General features: G+C 37.3%; 2 protein-coding genes across 14 annotated transcripts in view; both read right to left on the minus strand.

Annotated features, from left to right (window-relative positions):
- Window positions 831-3,925, minus strand: LOC107641760. Of its 13 annotated transcripts, none has more exons than XM_021123326.1 (4): window positions 3,088-3,920; window positions 2,937-2,992; window positions 1,904-1,969; window positions 831-1,086 (listed from the first exon to the last, which is right to left on the minus strand). In XM_021123326.1, the coding sequence occupies exons 1-4, from the start codon at window positions 3,686-3,688 to the stop codon at window positions 991-993; spliced, it is 819 nt and encodes a 272-aa protein (XP_020978985.1). In that variant the 5' UTR covers window positions 3,689-3,920; the 3' UTR covers window positions 831-990. The 13 variants fall into 13 exon arrangements, with proteins under 13 accessions (XP_020978985.1, XP_020978990.1, XP_020978986.1 ...); XM_021123331.1 differs by having other exon boundaries at window positions 922-1,110; window positions 3,088-3,925; XM_021123327.1 differs by having other exon boundaries at window positions 922-1,086; window positions 2,937-2,989; window positions 3,088-3,914.
- The window catches only part of LOC107640347, a 21,265-nt gene continuing 12,492 nt past the window's right edge, over window positions 3,826-12,598 (minus strand). Inside the window, exons 2-7 of the mRNA XM_021123664.1 lie at window positions 6,221-6,524; window positions 5,983-6,112; window positions 5,199-5,717; window positions 4,587-4,835; window positions 4,429-4,523; window positions 3,826-3,897 (exon numbers count right to left, since the gene is read on the minus strand). Coding sequence (XP_020979323.1) covers window positions 3,826-3,897; window positions 4,429-4,523; window positions 4,587-4,835; window positions 5,199-5,717; window positions 5,983-6,112; window positions 6,221-6,524 — 1,369 coding nt within the window. The remainder of the gene's footprint in view (window positions 3,898-4,428; window positions 4,524-4,586; window positions 4,836-5,198; window positions 5,718-5,982; window positions 6,113-6,220; window positions 6,525-12,598) is intronic.

Here is a 12,598-nt window from a genome sequence, read left to right on the forward strand (position 1 = left end):
ATACAAATGTTTAAGTTAGTTAAGTTTGTTATAAGCTACCATCTCTCCTATGTTCTCTATTATTTTTATATATGGCTTCAACAGGTGTAGGTTCAGAATTATCAATCAATAAGACAAAGTATATATCAATTGGACAGTGTCTAATTAGTACAAACTAAGCATGCAGAACAATTCGAAAAATACTTTAACCCAAAGGCCAATTCTATGATGTCTATTACTTAGTGCCTAATTAGTGCCTAGCTTACCTTTTATGGCAAACTTTAAATATTTAGAAATTATTTACTTTTATACTTTTTAAATTAAATATTGATTTTTAACTTGTTTTGGCAAGTTAGGCATTACCTTTTAGTTTTAGGCACCATAGCAATCACCTAATCCAAAACTATCAAAGTGAGTAAGTGCATAAATGTTCCAGTTGCTCAAACCTGTTAATTTGACACTAAGCACAAGTTTCTTTCAGCATATTATCATATAGAACGTTTTTAACCTAAATAGCCTTGGAACAACATTTTTTAGTATTATTACCACTTGTAAACATAAAAAAGCTAATAAAAGGTTAGAAGAGCTTTTATTAGGTCCAACAAAGTATTAGCCTAAATCAATAGATTAAGATATCATTTTTTAATTTCTTCAGACTGCTTTACCAGAAAAATGGATGTAGCTTGCCACTATATAACTGATTATTTTATTTATTTTATTTTAAATACCCATTAAATCTAATAAAAACTTGCATATTTGTTGAGAGATATTTACGTTATAAGGAAACTTTATGAAATCAAGTAATCAACATTAAGAATAAACTAGAAAGGAAACGATCTAAACAGGCAATCACCTCGGATGTGGATTCCCCTTCACCATTTTCTGTCCATACTTGCGCCATCGGAAGACACTAACTTACTTTCCCTTGTAGAATTGGGCTTATGTGGGGGATCATGACTGTGTTGACTTTTATAAACAACATCTATTACACGACCCACATCATCATTGCATTCAATCTTCTTTGCAGAACATTCTGAATGAGTACACCTGTAATAGCTTCGAGATCCTGTGGGACTCTTCACTTGCTTCTGACCATACTTCCGCCAGCTGTAACCATCAGAAACTGAAACCCTTGCAACAGAACCACAAGAAACATGTTTGCAAGTGAAGCAGTACTTTTTTTATTTGTTTATTAGTGACTTTATTATTTTAAAATTGTGTAGTGCAGAGAAATAGAAGCAAACTAGCATAATAATCGCCTCCTTTCTCCTCCAACTACAAAATTTTAGTGCGAGACAAAGCCATGATGAAGCTATTAAGTTGAGCATAAACTAGTCCTTTTTCTCTAACCCTTTTCTTTATCATTGCCATAAAGAAAAAAGAGAATAATAATAATAAAAGAATTTTAATCTTTTTTCCCCTTCAATCAACCTTCCTCGGTGCGGCACAAAAAGACAAGCCCCACTATGAGTTCACACTTCATCACCAAAAAATATTAAAATTCAAATTTAAAAATAGAAGAAAGAAAGAAATTGCACAGAACACGGAAGTATCACAACTAATAACACTTTCCATCAATGCTTCTTTTTTTTCCCTTTTTTTTTTGTAACACTTTTTCCAGATCCAGCATATAAAATCCAACTCCAGCCATGAAAACATTCTGAATGGGATGGTGCGAACGATCAAAATGAAATAATAATTAAAAAAAACATGGTGTTAAAGAAATAAATTGACAAAAATTAAATAAGTATCAACTCAATTTTCTTCTCATTAAACTTAGTACTATGAATCAAGCAACTCAATTTTGAGATTTCAATTAGTTCATGCAAGTAAAAGAGCTCATTAGGTCAAATGCAGATGAAGCAAGCAGTGCCGAAGAAAATTGAACAAAGTAAAAGCATTAATAAGAGATTTATATAGGTACCATTGAATCAATGGATTTCTGGTTCATGCAATACTCCCGAAGCTGTTGAAGCTCTTGAGAGAAGTTCTGCAAAAACGGGAAGAAAAGACCAGTTTTTGCATACATTTTTTCTTTCTTTCCTATTATTTTTATTTTGTCTTGGAAAATCTAAGCTTGAGTGAGAAAAGAAAGAAGAGGAAGAGAATGGAGAGAGCAGCCAAAGTGTTTGAGATTTTAAGAGCTTTGATGATTATGAAGACTTAGAAAGAGAGAGAGAGAGAATTTAATGATTTATATATCTGAAAAAAAAATTGAGGTCCATCTGTCTCCTGAGCATGAAATGACCTACTTTTAGTGCAAAAGAAACCAAATCTATGTTGGAAGTAGAGAACCTATAATTTGCTAATGCTTAATTTAAATGCAAGAAAAGCAACCAAATGACTATTGTTCAGTACACCATGGAACCATCTCGTAGTCATAGATACTAATATGCTAACATGAATTCAAGAAAACTAATTTCATGTATTACATTCTTAAACCATCATTATTAAATTCCATTCCTCATTTGTATGGGATCAATCAACAAGTATTTAGCAGGGCAAATTTAAATTCCTTATTAATACTTAACAAGAAGTTTATAGGCATCCACTTAAATTTTTAAAAGAAAAATGAAAACGGAAGGCCTTAGAAATAAATACCATAAGTCCAAACACCAACTGGTTAATCGTAATGACCTATCGATCATTCCAGATCCAAGTTTCTAATTTGCAAAGTATAATTCTCATTTATCGGTGCTGTTCTCAGACTATACACTCAACATTAAGAAAGATAAGAACAACCCTAAACCAGGCGGCTCAGAAAATTCTAACCATAACCAAAACCAGACCTTCTCACGTATCACATATGTTCAAGTACAGTTTACAACTTCAAGCAGATGAACACGAAGAGTGAGATTCCCACAAAATTTAAAACGATCACAGCAAAACAATACTTAAAATCTCGATTTAAGAAATATAATAAAAATAGTCACAAGTTATCATGGAAATGCTCTAACCTTACTTTCAGCTTTGACATCCATATTCGGCGTAGCAGGGCTCCCCTGCAATTCTGCTACCCCAACCGCACCATTTCACCACAAAGAAATCACTCATTTAGATTTTTGAAGATTAAAAAAAATGCAAATACTCATTGAAACCAAACCGTACCATCACTCCGATTGTTCACAACAGGTGATTCAGCAGCTAGGGTTCCTGAATTCGACCCCTTCGGAGGTTTATCTGAACTCTTCATCATGCCGCGCTGCGACTCAGCTTTGCAAGGCGATTCGCTAGCTCGTTCTTCTCCCTCTGACGCCTTCCCTTGTTGTCCTTGTTTGTTTCCACCTTCGCCGCCTTCTGAATCCTTCTCTTTCGGGAGAAGCTCCGGCGCTCCCTCTGTGACAGCTCCGGCGCTCCCTCCGTGACAGACGGTGAGCGCCAAGGGAGTCACCATCAAATCCTCAAAATGGCGCAGCGAGGGGAGGTTGTCAAAGTTTCTCGCTCTATTGACCATATAGGACTTGAAATTGAAAGCGGGTTTCTCGCTCTCTTTATTTTCTTCTTTGCCCTTGAGGACTTCTTCTTTGGTAAGCACCACGGAGACCGAGAATGAAGGAAAAGGAAAAAATCGATTCCCTTTTTGTGGCTTCTTCGTGGTAATTGAAGAAATGGGGAGTTTTGTGAGTGTGTGGAACAGATGAAAAGTTGGAGATCTGGATCTGCTGCCTTGGTGGAACAGGAAACTTGTGTTGAGGTTCACGGAACTCATAATTGGTTACTGCGGATTTACTGGGTTATTAGTATGGGGAGATTTGATTTTCTGGTGTTAGATTGAGTTAGAAAGCTTTGGAATTGGGTTTCGGTGGTGGAAGGAATGGGAGTGGTGTCTATTTTGGATTCATGAGGTCAGTGAATTGGATCGACGAGAGTGAAGGTGTAAGAGTTGAGAGTTAGAGAGTCTCGATGAAGGGTGGGGATCTGTTGGCAAAGTTTTAGGTTAGGATTCAGGGGTTATTGGGTTTGGGGCGGGTTATTAGGTTTTTTTTTTAGAAAACTTTTTGGCCACGCTTTTAAAGCGTGCTAAAAGAGCATCAGGATATGGCCACGCTTTAAAAGCGTGGCAAAAGAGCACCAGGATATGGCCACGCTTTATAAATGTTACTATAGTGAAATCCTGTTGCCACGCTTTCAAAACGTCCCTGTTTTTATCTATGGCCACGCTTTTGAAGCGTGGCAGAAAAAAACGTGGCCGTATCTCTATTCAACTGCCACCCTTACAAAAGCGTAGCCATTGACCCTTTTCGCCACGCTTTTGAAGCGTGGCGAAAAAAACGTGGCTGAATCTCTATTCAATTGCCACCCTCACAAAAGCGTGGCCATAGGCCTTTTTTCTTGTAGTGGCAAAGTGTAATTGTTTGATATGTTCATGTGTGGAATAAGCACAACTCTATCCACTTTTTCTCTAGTCAATACAATGCACTTAATTATATGATGACCTAAACAACGTACCTGCAACTTAGTACCATTACACAAACCATTAGATTGGTCAATATTTCTTATTGCCGGTACACCTTCCTTCAAGCATAGCTGGTGATTAGGTAATCCTGAACAATTAATAGCATTCAACATATCAAGTGAAAAGGTGTCTAATTGAGACTCCATGTTACCTTCTTCAACACACAAAGAGTCAGAACAAAGATAAACCCTTTGATCGCCAGGTAAAAGACTCATTATACTGTTATTCACCTTGTTAACAACTTCTAGAGTGGGAGCAAGAATTGATTGTTTCTTGAAATAATCTGTGTTGGTCATGTTATATAATAGCATGGGATAGACAAACTGTATCAACTCTTCAAAATCAGTGTTAGTATCATCAATGAGAATCTCATTCGGGATCAAAACTTCAGACTCACAATCTATAGAATCACCAGCCAATCCATCTCCAATATGAATAAGCTAATTGGCAAAATCCATAATTTCGCAATTGTCTTGAGAACATGATGAAGAAGATAAATGCATATTCCTACTTAGCTTTAGTACATTACAGTAATCCCATATATATGATGAATTATTGGAAGATTGCACGATATGCTATCGTGATCCCATAGGTATGACTCGAAGGATCTGCCTAAAGTCACCACCTAGGACAACAACCTTTCCTCCAAATGGCATGTCAGGTTTGTAGGATTGCTCAAATCTAAGAATATCCTTCAATGACTTGTCTAAAGCCTTGTAATAGTGTTTGTTAAGCGTTGGAGCTTTATCTCATATAATCAAACTGGCTCTAGCAAGAAGCTTAGCAAGGGAGAAACCTTGTTTAAAGTTACAAAGCGAATTCTCGTTTATGTTTAGTGGAATCTTGAATCTAGAATGAGCAGTGTGTCTATTAGGGAGTAATAGTGAAGCAATATCACTTAATGCAACATTTAGCTTAATTTTGCTGTTACACCTTAATGACACAGATAACGTGCGATAAAGGAAAGTCTTCCCAGTACCGCTGTAACCATAAACAAAGTAAAATCCACCAAGGTCCATGGAGATAGAATTCAATATCTGATCGTATGCATTCTTCTGTTCGTGAGTCGTAGATTTCAAAGAATCCTTTAACTCTTCATGTAGTAATTCCCTATCAAAATTCATCTCATCCATTAAGAATCGATCATATACACCATCAATGTTTTGCATATCAGGATACGATAATGTAGAGAATTCTCTAAGAGATCTTCCATTTGCTTGTAATTTTTCCTTAATTTTAACCAATGTCAAATTCAATATTTGCTCATCTGATAATGGTAGCTCTAACAACAACAAATAAAACAACTAAGTAATGGAAGTTACTTAAAATGAAATAAGAAATGCAAGAGAAAAAAAATAATTATGCACTCTTTAGCGAGAGAAATATGACAACAACCTTCACAACGATGATTTCTTCTATGAATATATAGGATGTGTTCAGATAATTGCTGGTAAAATGACTGCCAAACAAATTTAGGATAAGAATGTTATTCGATAGAAGAAGAATAACAAAGAGGTCATGAATGTAAGATCCTGATACCCACGAACTTGCTTCCAATATAGCATCAACAAATTTCTTGTCATCTTGGAGAATTCCTAATGTATAACATGCTTCCTTGAATGTATCATAAATAACATCATGAATAGTTCTAAGGTCAACAAAACTTGTGCATCCTTTCTATATGTTAAGTAAAAGTCTTAAGTAATAATCTTCACTATTTTCCCACGGGACGTGAGTCAATCGACCAATAGAAAAGCCTTACTTTTGTGGCAACCACATACAAACATCATCTTTCCATACAAACTTGTTAGGGAACTCACTATAAGTCAACAACCGGGCAAAAGTATATAAAGTATTAGCAAGGAACCATGCTAATAATTTTGTCAACTTGCCATCTACACGATTGAGAACATCTTGAATATTGTCATCATCTCTAAAGATAACAACATGCTCTTCAAGAAAGTGAAAGGGTAACCTAATAACTACAGGTTCCTTTATCTGAATATTATAACCAAATATCTTCCAAGCTGCCTCACATGATGATATATAATGACAATCATAATAATTTTGTATCTCATCCACAACCTGTCTAGCAATGAGTCAGTAGAAAATTGATAAAAAGAAGCAGTTACTCGATCATTGCCCTTGTACACATGTTTAAATAGATACTTGATAGCAAAAGTTTGGCATGTATGCTCGATATTTATATGACAACCATATCTCAACAACAAATACGGATTGTATGGAACAATGAAGGAATTATCAATGATAACATTCCTCTTAGTTATCGTGCAACAATTGCCTGGTCTCTTGTACTTTGGAAATTTAGCTACATCAATAACAGCACATGACCTAAATTTCTTAGGAAAATATTTTAAAAAATGACCATCTTCCATGCACAGACTATTTTTGTTATGTCGATCGCAAGGCCATGAACCATGAATCTCTCTATGGCAGTGATAAACCACTATTTTATGGTTTATCTTGTGCTCAATTGAGTGGATTTTATCAATCTTTCATACACTTATTCATACTAATTGCATGGTTTTATATTTTTCTTCCTAATCCTGTGATATAATTGAGAACATGTTTCCTAGGCCTTTAAACTGTCAATTTTAATTATCCTTTATTACTATTCGATGCATTGATATGTGTGTTAAGTGTTTTCAGGGATTATAGGGCAGGAATGACTTAGAGGATGGAAAAGAAGCATGCAAAAGTGGAAGAAATACAAGAAACTGAAGGAACTGCTAAAGTTGTCCAGCCTAACCTCTGGGTACTAAATCGACCATAACTTGAGCTACAGAGGTCCAAATGACGCGGTTCCAGTTGTGTTGGAAAGCTAACATTTAGGGCTTCGCAATGATATATAATTTTTCATAGCTTCCCCGAAGATAGGTGACTCGCACGCATGGATCGCGCGCATGCGTGACCTGGCAAAAACTCAATCCACGCGTGACTTTGCAGCGACCTGTACGTACCAGAAATCGCTGGGGGCGATTTCTAGGCTGTTTTTGACCCAATTTTTGGCCCAGAAAACACAGATTAGAGGCTATAAAGTGGGAGAATCCATCCATCCATTCATTCATTATTCACAATTTTAGGTTTTAGATGTAGTTTTAGAGAGAGAGAGAGAGGCTCCCTCCTCTCTCTTAGGTATTTAGGATCAGGATTCCTCTTAGTTTATGGTTATTTCTTCATTCCAGGTTCAATGTTCTTTAATTTATGTTTCTTTTCTACTTTTATTTATTCTAATGCTTTTACTTGTTAATTACTTATGTTGCCAAATTGGCTTATGAACCTTTTCATGTTAGATTTGAATATTCTATTTAATGCAATTTGAGGTATTTCAGATTTATGATTGCTTTTTACTATTTATGATATAAATAATTTAGATTTTTTCCCTTTTGGCTTTGGTGGAGTAATTGGTGACACTTGAGTTGTCAAACTCAGCTGTTGATTGAAAATTCGAAATTGCTGATTGATTTGGATCCCTCTAAAGCTAGTCTTTCAATAGGAATTGACTAGGACTTGAGGAATCAAATTGATTAGTCCACTTGACTTTCCTTTATTTAGTAAGGGTTAACTAAGTGGGAGCAATAACAATTCTCATCACACCTGATAAGGATAACTAGGATGGGATTTCTAGTTCTCATACCTTGCCAAGAGTTTTTCTAGTTATTAATTTAATTTCCTGCCAATTTATTTTCCTGTTCCCTATTTCAAAAACCCAAAAAGATACAATTTCATAACCAATAATAAATCATACTTCCCTGCAATTCCTTGAGAGACCCGAGGTTTAAATACTTTGGTTATAAATTTTATTGAGTTTTATTACTTGTGACAACCAAAACTTTTGTACGAAAGAATTCTCTGTTGGTTTAGAAACTATACTTACAACGAGACTTTATTTATGAAATTCTTTACTGACAGAAATCTGTTAGTCAAAATGGCGCTGTTGCCGGGAAATTGCAAACGTGTGCCTTATTATTGGTTATTGTAAATATTTTATTTTGCTTGTTTATTTATTTTTATTTTTGTTTTTTTTTTTATTTTTATTAGCTACTATGAGTTCTTACTCCCGTCGCTTTGAGTCTGGTTCTAATGTTGTTGAAAGGAATGGAAGCTATAATAGGAACATGCGTCAAGGTTGAAACAATCACAGATGGAAGGAGCCACAAGAATCTGATCAACCCTTTCAGCAACAACACCTTCCAAGATACCATGGACAATGACCATCCTACGATGCATGCCAAGACAATAGTTATGGTGGACCCTTTGATAAACCCATATTTTATGATATATTTTGTGCTTAGTTTAAGTGATTTATTCAATCCTTCACCCACTTATTCATATTAATTGCATGGTTTTACTTTTCCTTCCTTATTATGTGATGTATGTGAAAAACATGTTTCCTATGCTTTAAAATTAATTATTTTAATTACCTTTATTTCCATTCGATGCCGTGATTAGTGTGTTGAGTAGTTTCAGATCTTCTAAGGCAGGAATGAGTCAAAGGATGGAAAGGAAACATACAAAAATGGAAGGAAAGCATAAAACGGAGTTTGTGAAGAAACTGGCAGCCACGCGATCGCATGGACGACGCGGCCGCATGCCAGTGCGAAGAGAGCGCGACGCGAACGCGTGACTGATGCTATCGCACGCCTCGAGCGAAACACATATGACGCGGTCGCATGACTGACGCGACCGCGTGACAAGGAAAACTCCGAATGACGCGACCGCGTGACCCACGCGGACGTGTGACAGAGGCGATGCACCAGAAATTGCAGAAAATGCTTCAAGCGAATTCTGAAGCCCTTTTTGGCCCAAATCCAAGTTCAGAAGGCATAGACCAGAGGTTATGAAGTGGGGGAATGCATCCATTCAGGGAGAGTCTCCACTTTAGTTAGTTTTCATGATTTAGATTTAGTTTTGAGAGAGAGGTTCTCTCCTTTCTCTTCTCTCCTTAGGATTAGGATTTAGGATTTCTCTTAGTTTTAGGAGTGACTCTCAATCCCAGGTTCAATGTTCTTTTTACTTTATATTTATCTCTTACTTTTAGATACTTTAATGCTTATATTAGTTATGTTGCCTATTTGGCTTATGCTACATTCATGTTACAGATTACTCTTTTGAATTAATGTTATTTGAGGTATTTCAGTTTAATATTGCTTTCTTTTATTTACATTATTGTTATTCCCATCTGAAGACATTTTTATTCCAGTAGATTTACTTTTCTCCTTTTGGTCTTGGTTAAGAAATCAGTAACTCAGGAGTAATCAAACTCAAACATGATTAATAATTGTTATCTTTGTTGATTAGATTGAACTTCAATAATCCCAATCTTTTCTTAGGAAATAAATAGGATTCGAAGATCAAACTAATTAATCCCTTGACCTTTCTTTATCTTAGTAAAGGTTAACAAAGTGGAATTAAGATTCAATTCTCATCATCATTGATAAGGATAACTAGGATAGGACCTCTAATTTCCCATACCTTGCCAAAAGTTTATTTACAGTCATTTATTTATTTTACTTGCCATTTAAATTGCTTGTTCTTCATTTACTTTATTTGCTAATTAAGCTATTCACTCCTCATTCTCAAAACCCCAATTTACAATCTCCATAACCAATAATAAGAACATACCTCCCTGCAGTTCCTTGAGAAGACGACCCGAAGTTTGAATACTTCGGTTATCAATTTATTTAGGGGTTTGTTACTTGTGACAACAAAAACGTTTGTATGAAAGGACATTTGAAGGTTTAGAAACTATACTTGCAACGAGGATTTATCCGCAAAATTCTAGACCACGCAAAAGTTCTCTCATCAAAATGGCGCCGTTGCTGGGGAGCTGCAATTGTGTGCCTTATTATTGGTTATTGTAAATATTTTTCTTTTACTTGTTTATTTGTCTTTATTTTCCCCTTTTTATTTTTATTAGCTACTATGAATTCTCACCCCTTTCGCTTTGAGTTTGGTTCTAATGTTATTGAAAGGAATGGAAGTTATAACAGGAACATGCATCAAGGTTAGAGCAATCAAAGATGGATGGAGCCAAGAGGATCTGATCAACCCTTTAGGCAACAACACCCTCCAAGATATCATGGACAAAGACCATTCTACAATGCATACCAAGCAAATAGACATGGTGGACAACCTTGTAATTACCAACAAGCCCCACCCTGTGCTTATAGGCCATCCTCTCAACGTAACTTCGAACCACCACACTCACAAGCTCCTTTCCACCATTCACCACCGTATGATCCTCATTTACCCCAGTTCCAATCCAATCACTCCCAAACACCACCACTTCCCCCTGTACCATATCTAAATCTATCACCCCGAGAATCAGAGATTCGCCTCAAGAAAACAGTAAACCGACTTCAAACAACCCTTCATCAACTGGAGCAAGAAGTAAGTCAATTATCTTCTAGACGTTCGAACATTCAAGGACCTCCCACAGCCCCATGTGGACAATCTAACGAAGAGCGTAGTATGAAGAAGATACTAGAAACTCCAGTGGACAAGACAGAGCATGGCTTTGTACTGGAACAAGTAGAGGAAGCTGTTATTATTGAAGAAGAAGAGTTGGTTGAAGACTTAGGAGACGCTGAACCTCCATGGGAATCCAAAGTTGTGGAGCATTCTGTCAAGGATGTTACAATTGATGCTTAGGAGAATTGTGCGCAATCCCCAGAGCAAGTCCTTCATGAAGAACTAGACAGAATAACCCAAGAAGCAAATTTCCTTGATGATGATAATCACAGGTCAAGTTCTCCTAGTAATGAACTTGCATCTGCAAGTGAATTCTCTGAGATCGAAGACTCTTCCCCAAGTGAATACGAAGATGATACGGAGGTAGATTTCTCTCAACCTCCAGTCTATGACTTAAGTGATGAGGAAGACATAGATGGCTTTGATCAGGACATGGATACATTTGAAGAATCTTGCAAGGAAGTGGAGAATTTCACAGAAGAGCACAAGGGAGTAGAACTCACAGAACCGCTAGAACCACCTATCCCAAGGCCATTACCACCCAATACAAGCTTCAAGTGGGTACAATCCTTAACCTTAACTGTATTTTTCCACTTGAATATGGTTTGCTTGAAACAGAAGGCCAGCTTAGAGCTCTCTGTGGCTTTAAGAGTAAAAGGAAAATGGCTCGTACTCAGAGCTGGTGCACGAGGTTCAATAAGGTTCCACGCTTCAACTCGAAGTGCACGGATTGGCATCATGATCAATTGGATGGATCTCGGAAAACGTTTGGTTATCCTGGTGAGAATCTAATTTCTAAACCGCCCAAATGGATAAGTATAGATCAAGACGAAGGCGGATTTAAAAGCAAAGTTTGGGATCCTGGAATCTATGCTAACATTCGTCACCCCGGAAGCCTGACAATCTGTTTGAAGCTGCTCGGAAGCTTCACATGCCTAGTTTGGGACCTTGGAGGTTATTGGCATTCCAAGCATTGGTGGAGATTTCTGGATGAATTTAAGCATAAGCCGCCATAACAGGAAGCTCACCCAATGTCCAACTTAAGGACTTTAACTAAAAGTGCTAGGTGGGAGACAACCCACCATGGTATGATCGTCCCTTTTTCAATTTTTATTTAGTTTTATTTGTTTTCAAGTTTTATTTTATTGAACCTGGAGTTTTGCATCTCATTCATATTAATCATTGCATTCTGCATACTGCATAATTGCATACCTGAAAAAAAAGGGGTGCGCGACGCGACCGCATCATTCATGCGATCGCGTCAAGTTGCGAAAAACACTTCCCACGCGACCGCGTCCTTCACGCGGCCGCGTGACCTGGAGATCGGCGTAAAGATCCAACGTCCAGAAAGTTAGGCTGGAATCATGCGGCCATTGTGCGTTTGGCAAAAATGACCCACGCGATCGCGTCCCTCACTCGATCGCGTCACTTGCACAACCTCAATCCCACGCGACAGCGTGAGCGACGCGATCGCATCGCATGGATTGCACAACACCCCAAAAGGAGTCAGAGAGTTGCGCTGAAACGACGTTGGAATCGTGCATTTTGCACAATTTCCAGCGACGCGATCGCATGCCTCATGCGATCGCGTCATTCACTCTTTTCCCATTCCATGCGATCGCGTGCCCTACGCGATCGCGTCAACCACCATTTCAGCCCAACCACGCG

Source organism: Arachis ipaensis, chromosome B05 (assembly GCF_000816755.2).
Source record: "Arachis ipaensis cultivar K30076 chromosome B05, Araip1.1, whole genome shotgun sequence".
In the NCBI taxonomy this organism is placed as follows: Eukaryota; Viridiplantae; Streptophyta; class Magnoliopsida; order Fabales; family Fabaceae; genus Arachis; species Arachis ipaensis.

Coding starts and splice junctions, on each gene's coding strand:
- LOC107641760 (XM_021123326.1), bottom strand. CDS start 3,688: ATGAGTTCCGTGAACCTCAACACAAGTTTCCTGTTCCACCAAGGCAGC. Junction 2,993..3,087: donor TGTGAACAATCGGAGTGATG/GTACGGTTTGGT, acceptor CGGTTGGGGTAG/CAGAATTGCAGGGGAGCCCT. Junction 1,970..2,936: donor ATGTCAAAGCTGAAAGTAAG/GTTAGAGCATTT, acceptor CCGTTTTTGCAG/AACTTCTCTCAAGAGCTTCA.